General features: G+C 39.3%; 1 protein-coding gene across 1 annotated transcript in view; it reads right to left on the reverse strand.

Moving 5' to 3' along the window:
• Positions 1-13,481, reverse strand: part of LOC126952358 (uncharacterized) — a gene marked incomplete at its 5' end in the record, with an annotated part of 317,885 nt that overhangs the window by 153,518 nt on the left and 150,886 nt on the right. The window contains one exon of the mRNA XM_050786815.1: positions 7,304-7,428. Coding sequence (XP_050642772.1) covers positions 7,304-7,428 — 125 coding nt within the window. The remainder of the gene's footprint in view (positions 1-7,303; positions 7,429-13,481) is intronic.

Genomic DNA, 13,481 nt, shown 5'->3' on the forward strand with positions numbered 1-13,481 from the left:
TAAACAACAAGTCATTTCTCAGGAATGAGGCAGACCATATGTGAAGGTGTTTCAGAAAAGCACAACAGGGAATACGCCAATCAAAGAAGCATCTGCATTTTATTTCAATGTCAAATCACATGTGTGTTATAAAAAGGAAAGTGTATCAGTTTTATTAAAGAACAACTTTCCTGTTGTGATGTGTATAGTTAACCCATACCTCGCCTAAGCAGTACAGTCATGTCAGCCACATAAACAACTGGTCGAGAACACAAAAAGATCTCAGCCTGTGTGGTCAGCAATGTGCATTTTGTAAATATCTTGGCATATGCCTATTCCCTACCTTTGTAGCCAGGAGAAGACTTGCCACAGAGGTAAATCCATCATATGCATTTTCCCCAAAATCAGCTCTCTCGTCAATGCATTGATAAATATCAAAGCAGCTTGAAACTGATAGAAACAGGAAACTATGAAAAGACTAGCAGAGTTCTAGGGAGAATTTACTTTTTATGATTGGTACTGAATTGAAATGGAAAGGAAGTGGGTTCTAGTGTCATTTCCACTTCTTATTAGCTGGATGACCTAAGGCAAGTCACTTAGCTTCTATAGCTCTCAGCTTTATACTTGTATAAACTGACAGGGCTGGCTGAACTAAATAATCCCAAAATCCCTTTCTGCTCTACAAATATGTGATTCTCTGAGATTGTCTTGTTACTGAACCTTCTCCCCATTTAGGAGTTAGGTATCTCTGAAACTATGTTAACTTCTTTAAACCACTGGAATGACGTCTACTGTTTTGAAACAGTCTTTAGTGCAATTTCCAGAGGTACTTATCACATAATCTAGCTTACTTCTTTGGAGAAATCACTGTACAAAGATTAAGTTACTGCATTAGGAAGCAAGAAGCCAATTCACTCCACAAGGAATGGATTCTATAGCTCTGTTTACACAGGTAAATAAGTGGCTATTTGCATAATTAACTGAATGGACATTGTAAACATTCTCCCTGAAGTCCTTTCACTCATAGAAAATAATAATAATTAAAGTTCCCAGTGGTCAGTATCTTTTTTGACCTGAAATGCATATATATGTGTATATATACCATTTATCTCTATAGACTCATGTCTAACATACAATTTTTAGGATTCAACTGTTCATTTTGTTTTCTGTAGGACAGAACATACACGTGTCACCTATAAAGTATCAGTAGGGTTCCTACGGCTACTGGTTTCAAGTAGGCTAGAAATTATAAGTGTTCATAAGGGGTAGTAGAGGAAGTATAACTAGCAAAATAGTGGCCTTGGCCATAGGGAGCATTAAACTGAAATCACTGCAGCTTAGCACCTGGGAGAGAAAAAGGAATCTCTATTTCTAAGCAATAGAATATAAAATTCCAGGAAAGAATTTGGGTGGCCTGGTTCAGATCACATGCCCATCCCTGGGCCAATCACAGTGGTCATAGGAACATAACCTATATCACGTCCAACCCCATGGAGTATGTGAGAGGTGAGGGGAGCTCTGTTATCAGAAAAGAGGGGAAGCAAAGGCACTTTTGGGAAAGAAACATGTCCGCCAAGAAGAAATGAGAGCCACCACAGACAACCTGACTCAGAACATCTAAAGTCAGCCTCAAATTTTGTACCACTGGCCTTTTCTCCAGAACTTTCTTCTGGAAATACCAATATTTCTTATTTTACCCTAATAATTTTGTATATTATTTCAACAAACATGTATTCAGTGCTTCCAATTTATAAAAGTATTGAGGAATATCTTGGGCATCTCATAGTATCTAACACATAAGCAGAAGATAGTCAACCTGTCATACAGGAATATATCTCAAAGGAAAAACTGAAACACCTTGTGAATAGAGGTCTTGCAGCTGAGGAAAAAAAGGCAGTCATGATGCAGACCCTCCCAGGGACTATCCCAAAGACTGTCACCTAAGATTACCCGACCCTGCTGGCAGCTGACCAACTAGATTGAGATGTGTAGGAATGGGGATGTCATTTACACATTTAGGTGCAACTCAGCTGAGTATCTTTTTGGTTGAGGAAAAAAAGTAGGACAGTCTTAAAATTGTATTTCAGAAGCCATTTTTAAAAATTATTGGCAGCTACAAATGAAATAAACTTGCCTTTGATTAGCTAAGAGTCTTATACATCAAAAACATGTATTAGAACCTCCTGAAGCCTTCACAGTCTACCAAATTCACCAACATTGGCATATTCAAATGAGTGCTGGAGGAAATGGGAGGAGTGAGTTGGGGGTAGGAGATAGAGCATATCAGACAGAAAGAAAACACACATTTAAACTTGCTGTGCTGCAGCAAATGTTTCCTACCCGATGTCATATAATATCTTTGAAGCTGGGTAGTACAGTATTCTGTGTTAAGTACATTTTATGGGGATTTGGAGAGGATTTAGGTAAAGGCTGCCCCAATAAATGATTTACCAGCTCTAATAAAACATCAAGGAAATTGTTCAGATTGATCTCAAACGATTTAAAACAGACATTTATAGAGGTTTGAGCAGCCCCCATATCCTCAACCCCTGGTTTAAAAAGAAATGTGTATAGTGATTAATTATCCCCTATTACCCTTTTTTTTAATGGTAGTAGTTTCCAGAGAAGCGAGAGATTGGAAGTCAATAAATAGGTATAATAGCCAAGGGGGTTGGGAGAGAGAGAGAAGTGATCACATATTCCTCCTTCTATTCACTCATTCGGTAAGTATTTGCTGGTCATACTATGTACCAGGTACTCTAAGGCTAGGACCTGGAGACCCAGAAGTGACCAGAGAAGGGGGATTCCTGCCTACGGCTTCTGTTTAGTCAGAGGAAACAAAAATGAACAAATCAATGAAATAAACAGAAAACATTATTTTAAATTGGGGTTAAGTACTTTCAAGGAAACCAACAAGGTGATGAAAAAGCAAATTGCCATAATAGAGGTGGGTCCCACTTTGCATAGAGAATCAGGAAAGGCTTCTCTGGGACATAAAGTGGATGCTGCAACCGCCAATCACATCGCTAGGAATAGGCAGAACATGCCAGATAAAGTGGAAAGGTGCTGATGTCATCAAGCATTCAGTGTGTCTGAAGAACCGAAGGAAAAGCAGATACAGAAAGTGAGAAATCATCTAAGTGACCTATGCCGTCTATTTTAACCCTTGGAAAATGTATTTCCTAAAAATGGATTATTAATAATGTTAATAATAATTGTCTTTATTTAAAAACCATTTGTTTTAGTTGCTGTAAGAATATCTTCTGCACTTTATCTCTCAACTTTCCCAATATCCATCAGATTCCAAAACACAGAAATCATTATTCTAGTTTGACACAGGAGAAGGCAGCCTCAGAGAGCTCAGACAAATTGTTCACGATTACACAGTAGCAGCAGAACTGGAATTCATACTCAGGTTCATCTATCTGCAGAGCCTACACCTTTTTGTTTCCTTTAACTTGTTTTGTTCAGCAAATATTTGAACCCTATGCTAGGAACTCTGCACACAGAAATGAATGAAGCAAAATGTTGTGGACTGTTTCTAAAGATGGCCACACAGTATCTTCCATCCCAACAGGCCCTTTTGCAATGTCACCTTTCTGCACCTGCATCAAGAGGGAAGTCTATTCCTTCTCTTGCTACCCCTGAGGCTTATTTTGACCAAAAGAAGAGTTTTCCATTATGTCTTGCCTGAATTCCCAGCCCTCAGAATTGTAAGCAAATAAAATGGTTGTTTCAAGAAACGAAGTCTTGAAAGTCGTTTGGTGATTTAGCATAACCAAAATGCATAAGGAGCTCAGCCTGGAGAGGGAAACAAGCATACAAATATCTTTAAAATAATGCAAGTGTTCCCATGTTTACTGCAGCATTATTCACAAGAGCCAAGATACACAAGCATCCTACATGTCCATTTATGGATGAATGGATAAAAAATACAGCATATAAACACAACTGAAATACTACTTAGCCATACAAGAGAAGAAAGTTCCGTTATTTGTGACAACACAGTTGAACATGAAGGACATTATGTTAAGTGAAATAAACTAGGCACCAAAAGAGAAGTATTGCATGATCTTATTTATATGTGGAATCTAAAAAGTTGAGCCTACAGAAGCAGAGAGTAGAAGGATGATTACCAGAGGCTGAGGAGTGGGGAGGTTGGAATGTTGTAGGTCAAAGGATACAAAATTTAAGTTGGGCAAGAAGAATAAGTGCAAGAGTTCTATGGTACCGGATGGTGACTACAATTAATAGCAATATATTGTATACTTGAAGATTACTAAGAGAGTGTTCCCATAAGAAAACATAATTATGAGAGGAAATGCATATGTTAAATACTTTGACTTAACAATTACAAAAAGTATACATAATTCAAAACATCATGTTATACACCATGAATATATACAATTTTACTTGTCAATTAGAAAATACATGATTTTTAAAAGTAGTGTGAGTGGCATCATGAGAGAGCAGCGGAGAAGCATTTAAGTCAGTGTTGCGCAGAGGTGGACAAACTTTTTTGGGAAAGACCCAAATAGTAAATATTTTAAGTTTTGTGGGCCACACCTTCTTTGTCTCAGGACATAATTCTGCCATTGCAGAGGGAAACAGCCAAAGACAACATATAACCAAACGAATGTGTCTGAGTTCCAATTAAACTTTATTTACAAACACAGAGGGAGAACAGGATTTGCCCCCAGAAGCTGTAATTGCCAGCATCTGGCCTTCTTAGAACATCAGAGGAAACCAGTTGAAGGCATAGTGCCTGAGAGTAGCATCTTAAAGGATCAATCAGGAACTGAAGCTCTGTGGTCCTGGGAAACCCTTCAGCCTTTTAACTTAACACATAAGATAATAACCGTATTGTGACACTGCATATTCTGGACTCTGAAAGGTCATTCCCGAAGGGCAACAGGGAGCTCAGTCATTACAGAAGGCCTGGAAAACAGGGGAAATGGAAGAGCTGGAAGCCTGAGGGCTTAATGAAGCTTTTCCTCTAGCCCTGGTGAACCCGAATAAGAATTAAGAACTTAGCATATGACTCAACAGAAGCTCCAGCTCTCTCATTGCATTAGTCTGTTCCCACGTTGCTACAAATATACTATCCAAGACTGGGTAATTTATAAAGGAAAGGGATTTAATTGACTCACAGTTCAGCATGGCCAGAGAGAAACTTACATTCAGGACAGAAGGAGAAGCAAATGCATCCTTCTTCACAGGGTGGCAAAAAGGAGAATGAATGAGTGCTCAGTGAAGGAGGAAGCCCCTTAGAAAACCACCAGATCTCGTGAGAACTAACTCACTATCAAGAGGACAGGAAGGGGAAAACTGCCCCCATGATTCAATTATCTCCAGCTGGTCCCTCCCACAACACATGGGGATTATGGGAACTACAATCAAGATGAGATTCGGGTGGGAACACAGCCAAACCATATCACTCATCTACATACATCAAAGTAAGCACCTAAAACCTCTGTTCTGGAAATCATATCATTGAATCTAATCTAACAAGTATGTCACTACTCCCCTTAGAGACTATCACAGAGTTTCTGAAGAATAGGGAGCATGTCTTTTTCTTACTAGCAAATAGCATCTCTTGTACATGTTTTCTTTCTAGGAGAGCCATGTATGTTTCTTGTCTTTGAGCTCTTTAGCTTCCCTTCATGCCTGATGCTTCTCAGTCACAGACCTGCTTCTCTTAATCTGGAAAACAACTCACTCTTTAGCCTGAATACCACACTCTGGCAGCATCAGGAAAAGCACTGGTGAAAGCATTTAGAGTTCTAAGCTAAGACCAATGGGAGTTCTAAAAACTGTGACTGGGCACAGGAAATTTGAGCTGATACCATGTTTTCAGATGTTGGTTCCAGGATGGAAGAGTGAAAGCAAATTCTGAGAACCAAATCAGATAAATGCCCAGTGGAAAAAGAATTTCAGGAAGAGATCTCGGGGTGGGCAGGGAGGCCATGGGTAGGTACGCATGACTTTGACTAGGTACCATCTCTTCTTTCCAAGGTCACTCCTCGTGTCACATGACCACTGTCATTCCTCCTTACCACCATTGATGGACACCACCATCGCAAAATTCTGTACTCCTTACTTCTGAGAAGATCCACTGCTCACTCTTTCATGGTTTTATTTTGATGTTTATTATGAAATGGGAAAGGTTCCCTTGCCCCCTTGCAGGGCATGCTATGGGGGTGTGGCTCGCTTCTTCAGTGCCCCACTGCTCAAACCTCTAGGGAACCATATAGATGGGCAGGCTGTGGGGCTCTGACCCCATGACAGTGTCTGGGGGTGAATGTTTACAGCTGAAGCCCCAGTGGGCATGTGTTAGAGTGCTCTTCTAGTTTAGCTTCCATAGGCGGCTTGTGTTAACCAGCTCAATTAGGCCCTCTACTTTGTCTCAAGGACAGAGGGCTTTCTGTATCCCAGGTTCTTGCCTTGGTGTGCTGGAAGAATCGGATCAAACCTAGGTTTGGAGAATGAATGCCTGCCAGCCTGTTGGTGCCTGTCAGTGTGTCCCTCTCGACATCCAGCCACCCATGTGTTCCTCTGCTGATGTGCTCCTCTCTGAGTCCAGCCACCTGTGTGTCTGCCTGCTAGGGTCTTGGCAGTTTTTATAGGCACAGGATGTTGGTGTGGCAGGCTAGGGTGGAAATGTAACATTTGGGCAGGAAAACAAAAATTCCTGTCCTCACCTAGGTCCATGGGCACAGGCCTGGGGGTGGAGCCCTAGCCAGGGATCACACCCTTCCCCGCTTCTGTATCATTTAGAGGGACCATGCCCTTCCCTTCCTAGCACTTCTCTTCTATATCAGTTATACGTGCGTTCACAGAAACAGATACACCCATGAACACATCACTAAGTAGAGAGAGCAGTAATTATGACCTGCTTAGGTCTTAAGTGAACTAAGTGATCCAGCATGTGTCAACCCCAACTATCCCCCTAATTCCATCTCTGGACTCTGTCCACACCAATTTGTCACCATTTCTCTATTACAATCTTCTCCCCAAGACTTGGCTCAAACTTATTTTGGGAACCACTCTCCATTCTCTAGTAAATTCAGCCATCAGCTTCTCTGTAAGCGCATGTTGCACTTTGAGCAATTTTTAAAAATACCATCATCAGATCACATTGATGTTTTTAAACATTAATATTCCTCATTGGACTATGAACTTTCTGAAGTCGGAGTACACATTCTATAGCCTACAATAGGAATGCAATCAATATTTGTTGAATAAACAAATAATAAAATAATAATTCTTGCTGGAGTCAATACGTTTAAATTTGAAAATGAAAAGAAAGGATATAGTGACTCACCAGACAGAAAATCGGTGTTCCTCCAGTTCCTCCAAGTAAGATATGTCCTGTGAATAATCTTCAGCTTCTCCAGTTCTCAAAACAGTTGATTTTTCTTTCACAGAATGATCCGTCAGGCTATCTCCCTTGTCAAATAAATTAACAAATATAAAAAAATGAAGTATTTTATTAATAGGAGATTGAAAGTTCACCTAGTTTCAGTGACATTTTCCCCAGAATGACTTATAGAATCATTGATCACGAAGAAGCATCGTTAGGCATGGGTTCTGCATTGAAATTATTATTTTATGCTCTAGATACCCTCACTAAATTTTTATCTCTGTCAAGGCAGAGACCATGACATGTTCACTTTTGTCTTATTTCACATGGGACAACTTATGTAAATGTTGTCAGAATGGAAAGACAAACATAATGATGGTCACAGTATTTGTACTGAATCAGGACTTTTGCATGCAAGTGAAATAAATGCAACTTGAACTGGCTCTCAACAGAGTAATTTGAAGGGAGATTTGAACAACAAGTCTATGGAGAAGGAAAAGAGAAGGAAATTCTGCTGAATTTCAAGAACACAAGAATCAAGGACTTGAAGGCTCCCAGGACTCTCTTTGCCTCTGTTCTGTGCTCTGGCAGGTTACTTCATTGTAGCATTGTCACTAATGGCTCCTGAGTCCCCCAGCCTGTGATTCTCAACAGCATCCATTCAAGCACAGGAATTGCATGATGTCTATGGAGCTCCTTCCTAGAACTTGAAAAATGATGTAACCTGTGATGATGGGTCCAGAAGGCAAACTGAGCCCTGTGGCTCAACTAAGGGTTCTTGGGGCCCTGCTATGGCAGGGAATTGGAAGTGGAAGCAGCTAACCTAGCAGGGCTCTTCCTTCCTCTCCCACCCTACAAGCTCGGTTTTTACCTGTTTTATTTACTGGGGTCTCCTGCTAAGCTTTTACTATAAATGGTACTGACATGGTTGGGATGTTTGTCCCTTCCAAACGTCATATTGAAATGTAATCCCCAGTGTTGAAGGTGGGGCACAGTGGAGAGGTTCTGGGATCAAGGTGGCGGATCCCTCATGGCTGGCTTAGTGTTGTCCTCAAGATAGTGAGTTCTTGTGAGATCTGGTTGATTAAAAGTATGTAGCACCTCTCTCATCTCTCTCATGGTCCTGCTCTCACCATTTGATGTGCCAGCTCCCACTTTGCTTTCTGCCATGACTGTAAGGTTCCTGAGGTCTTCACTAGAAGCACATGCTGCAGCTATGCTGATACAGCCTGCACAAGCATGAGCCAATTAAGCCTCTTTCCTTTATAAATTCCCCAGACTCAGGTATTTCTTTATAGCAATGCAAGAATGGCCTAACCCATGTGCTGATAAGGAGTTTGAAAATCATTAGTCTAGAGAAGCAGAAAATCAGGCATGACTTGCATTTATAAGATAGTTTTGTTAAAACTCCTCTTCTCTTTTCTTTAGACCCTTGTCAAACATTTTAAATGATTATTTGTAAGAGGTCAGTTTGGTTGAAATTCCTTAATATTAGCCCAGACAAGTTTTAGCACAACTTCATAGTTGGAATAGCTTGAAATCGCAAAATGTTGCTTTGGGTTGACAGATTGTTGTAGCCAGGAAAACCTAAGCATGAAACTCAGGTGAATGAGATGTGTCGTCAAATCCCCAGTGAACTCAACGAGTTTCATTTCCTTTATTATAAAATTGATCAATTTGATTACCTTAAGAAGAAAATCCAGTTATGACAGATATCAATTTAAAGTAAATGCCTTTCATTGTGGTCCTTTATTTTAGCTTCTATAGCATAGAAGTATTTTTGAGTAGACTATTCAATGTTGATAGTTTTAATTACTCCATCCCTAAGTAAATTAAAGAGTACCAAGATTCTTGAAAAAATATGAGATCTTTGAATTGTCCCAACTAAATATATATTTGATTGGCACACCTTGCCAGGTTGCTGAAAAAAAGGCCTTTGTAACTTTAAAATTTCAATTTGATGGCATTTCCTGATGAGTTGCTTAGATACTTTATTCAATCTCATTCAATAGAAGATTGAAATGGCTACCAAGAACTATACCATAAATTTGGTTTACCCACCAAAGCTGCTGATTTGATAAAGTAAAGGTTTTTCATGATACAATGCACAAATTGCTTTCTTTCTGGTTTCTCTATGAATATCTACATAGTTTCTTCAAACTAAATTCATGGCAGAAATGGGATGTAGTATATTTCTTTGTCTTCCACACACTTCACGTGGTTATAAGCATATGGTAGATCTCAAGAAACAGCAATTAGAGGCCATTTTATTAAGTAATTACATTATAATAACAGCAACAGTGGACATTACCTCTAGTTGCCAAGTCATAAAGAAAAACATCGGTGAATACTAACTATTGCAAACATTTCTTGAACTTTTATATTTCCTTTAAGAAATATTTAAATTAAGGCACTAAAAATTCCTTCAGATGGATTTTTGGGAAGACATAAAGTCATGGAAACTTGTTCATCTCCAAAGAACTGATTCAAAAGAGGAACAAAAATATAAAGAAATAACTTCTGATTCCAAAACAAAAGGTAAGTGTGTGCAGAGAAACTCCCGGGTAAGTACCAGGATGTATGAAGCCTGTTCACATGGAAGCACTTTCATAATATAAACAGTCTTCCAAACACAAATGTATATCTTAAATATATGCCTGAAAAACAATGCCTGAACCATATTGTCAGCACTCAGAAGACAGAAACTAGATTTTCTGCCTCATTACAACTATAAATCCTATCTGTATTCTGAACCCTAAGAACATCATCATTAATTTTTTTTCAACAGCAATGTCTTTAAAGAGATTAATATCTATACTTTAAAATAGAAATTGGTGGTACAAATTTATTCCAAAGCATCATATTTTATATGTTGTGTATATTGTTACTCATATACTGACCTGCCACAGAAATCAAAAGCAAATCTTTAAATATAAGTTGCTAAAATTTAGAATCTGATTTTCAAACTCGTAGACTAAAAATCTGGTTTGTGAATATTGGTGGTCAAATACAACACTGGTCACGAAACAATGAATGAACCTTCTTCCAACGCAATGCAAACTGAGAGGCGAAAGTGTTTTAAGGAATTTTGAAAATCTAAAATATATAGTGCTATAGCAAAAAGAGTAGTCAGGTGGTGATCAGAAGACACATTCAAGTCTTTTTACTACTTTGTGAACACAGATGGATTATTTAAAGTCCATGAATTGAAGTTTTAAATTTAAAGAATAGAGATAAGACACTCATGAAGAGAAACATATATATTATATTAGATATATTATACATATATAATTTATATAACGTATAATTTACACATATATATAATTTATGTATGTATATAATTCTTCCAGGAGGTGTGAGAATAGCATGTAAAATGCTTTACAATGCTAAGGATATAAGTAGTATCTGGTACCATATCCTATACAGCATAAGTGATCAATTGAATATTTAACACCCTTCCATTTCTTGTGAGTTATTATCGCATTTCTTTGCAGCTGCCATGAAAAAAATGTTATAGGAGCCAAGTCTCAAAGTTATCTAAGCCTATGACATATAACCCTATTTAATTGTGTCATATGGTAGGTAGCAAAGCTCAGGGTTCTTTATTGCATAGGTTAGAAACTTTAGTTTTTTATTTTTTTTATTTTTTTTTATTATTATTATACTTTAAGTTCTAGGGTGCATGTGCATAACGTGCAGGTTTGTTACATATGTATACTTGTGCCATGTTGCTGTGCTGCACCCATCAACTCGTCAGCACCCATCAACTCGACATTTACATCAGGTATAACTCCCAATGCAATCCCTCCCCCCTCCCCCCTCCCCATGATAGGCCCCGGTGTGTGATGTTCCCCTTCCCGAGTCCAAGTGATCTCATTGTTCAGTTCCCACCTGTGAGTGAGAACATGCGGTGTTTGGTTTTCTGTTCTTGTGATAGTTTGCTAAGAATGATGGTTTCCAGTTGCATCCATGTCCCTACAAAGGACACAAACTCATCCTTTTTTATGGCTGCATAGTATTCCATGGTGTATATGTGCCACATTTTCTGAATCCAGTCTGTCACTGATGGACATTTGGGTTGATTCCAAGTCTTTGCTATTGTGAATAGTGCTGCAATAAACATACGTGTGCATGTGTCTTTATAGTAGCATGACTTATAATCCTTTGGGTATATACCCAGTAATGGAACTTTAAAATTAGTTGAGGATCCAGAGGTTTCTGCCCCTTTGCCATAATTCCTTTCATGAGCCAATCAGTTTACAGAGAAGGATGAGGGCCAGGAACTGGTGAGAGGATAAGTCTGTGAGTGCAGAGAGAGCTGGCAGTTCACAGGCAGGGCTACCAGGGCACTGGTATTACGGTGTCAGCACAGTGAAGCTCCACTTAGCAGCATTTCTTCTCCAAACCCCTCACAGGGTTTTTCTGTGGGTCTCTGGAGAGAACTGTTCACCTGCCCATCTGGCCAGATGAAGGGCAAGGGGATTGTTTTCATCAAAAGAGAAAGCCTTAGAAGGAGGAAATGGTGAACAAAGGGCTGAATCCAGAGGATTACAAATGCTTTTGAACTGCCCTGGGAAGATCAGAAGTGAGCAGCCGTGGAAGCTTTCATGCCGGCCTAAGTGATGCTCACCAGTTTTTAAGAAGGCAGGGGAGGAAGGTTTGCGGTGGAAACACTCTGCTAAGAGGCTTGTGTTAATAAGATCACAGAATTGCAAGTCCTAGATAACAACAACAAACACCAGGTGTGCCTGAACTATCAAAAGCAAATAAATATGACATCAGGTTCATTTCCATCAGTGCTATTACCATCATCCAAAAACAATCATAGCTCCAAATTAGATTCAGCCTAAATCCTGAGACCATCCAGCAGAAATACTCTTTCCCCTTTCTTTAACTCATGCCTGATGTGTTCATCAGAGAATTTCACAGGACAGGCTTCCATTAATGTACGCAGAGGAAAACAAGATATCCCTGGCTAGGTAGCTCAGGATATGCTAGAGAGACCCCTCAAGTACTGAGTCCCTCGGGCTTCTGTTTCTACCCATTGGAAGATGACTAGCATCTCTGGCCGCTTGACATCACACATGTAAACTGTTCTCTGATCATTTACATTTGAAAAACTGATGCTTCACATTTGAAGTGCAACACTAACCTTATTTTCCCACGGCCATTTTATGAACTGCTTAGGTTAGAATTTTTAAAAATTAGTTGAAGATCCAAGTTAATTCCTGATACTATAAGAACATGAGAAAAAATAAAATGCTTAAATTGGAGTGTGGAGTCTCAGGCTGAGACTGTTTATTGTCAAGAGAGGGGTATTTCTATGCTTAGAAGGTGGTATAAATGCCCTTACCCGTAACACTTGGTTGCTTATAATTTGGGTGTGTCCTGGCTCTGTCATCCCACAGCACTGATGGGGCTGAGATGCAGGTCCCAACATGTACGTGCTGCCTCTGAAAGCCATTCAGCATGAAGACACCTTCCCAATGTGCCTGGACCCCAGGGAAAAGCTTACTTTCCCAAGCAATTGCTTCGTAAGTTTTAGAATAAAATATTAAAAATAAAACCAAAAGAGAACTCCTTGAAACAATTGTGAATGGGAGTTCATTCATGATTTGGCTCTCTGTTTGTCTGTTATCAGTGTATAAGAAGGCTTGTGATTTTTGCACATTGATTTTGTATCCTGAGACTTTGCTGAAGCTACTTATCAGCTTAAGGAGATTTGGGGCTGAGACGACGGGGTTTTCTATATATATAATCATGTCATCTGCACACAGGGACAATTTGACTTCTTCTTTTCCTAATTGAATACGCTTTATTTCTTTCTCTTGCCTGATTCCCTGGCCAGAACTTCCAACACTATACTGAATAGGACTGGTGAGAGAGGGCATCCCTGTCTTGTGCCAGTTTTCAAAGGGAATGCTCCAGTTTTTGCCCATTCAATATGATATTGGCTGTGGGTTTGTCATAAATAGCTCTTATTATTTTGAGATACGTTCCATCAATACCGAATTTACTGAGAGTTTTTAGCATGAAGGGCTGTTGAATTTTGTCAAAGGCCTTTTCTGCATCTATTGAGATAATCATGTTGTTTTTGCCTTTGGTTCTCTTTATGTGATGGATTATGTGTATTGATTTG

This window comes from Macaca thibetana, chromosome 4 (genome assembly GCF_024542745.1).
Source record: "Macaca thibetana thibetana isolate TM-01 chromosome 4, ASM2454274v1, whole genome shotgun sequence".
Taxonomy (NCBI): domain Eukaryota; kingdom Metazoa; phylum Chordata; class Mammalia; order Primates; family Cercopithecidae; genus Macaca; species Macaca thibetana.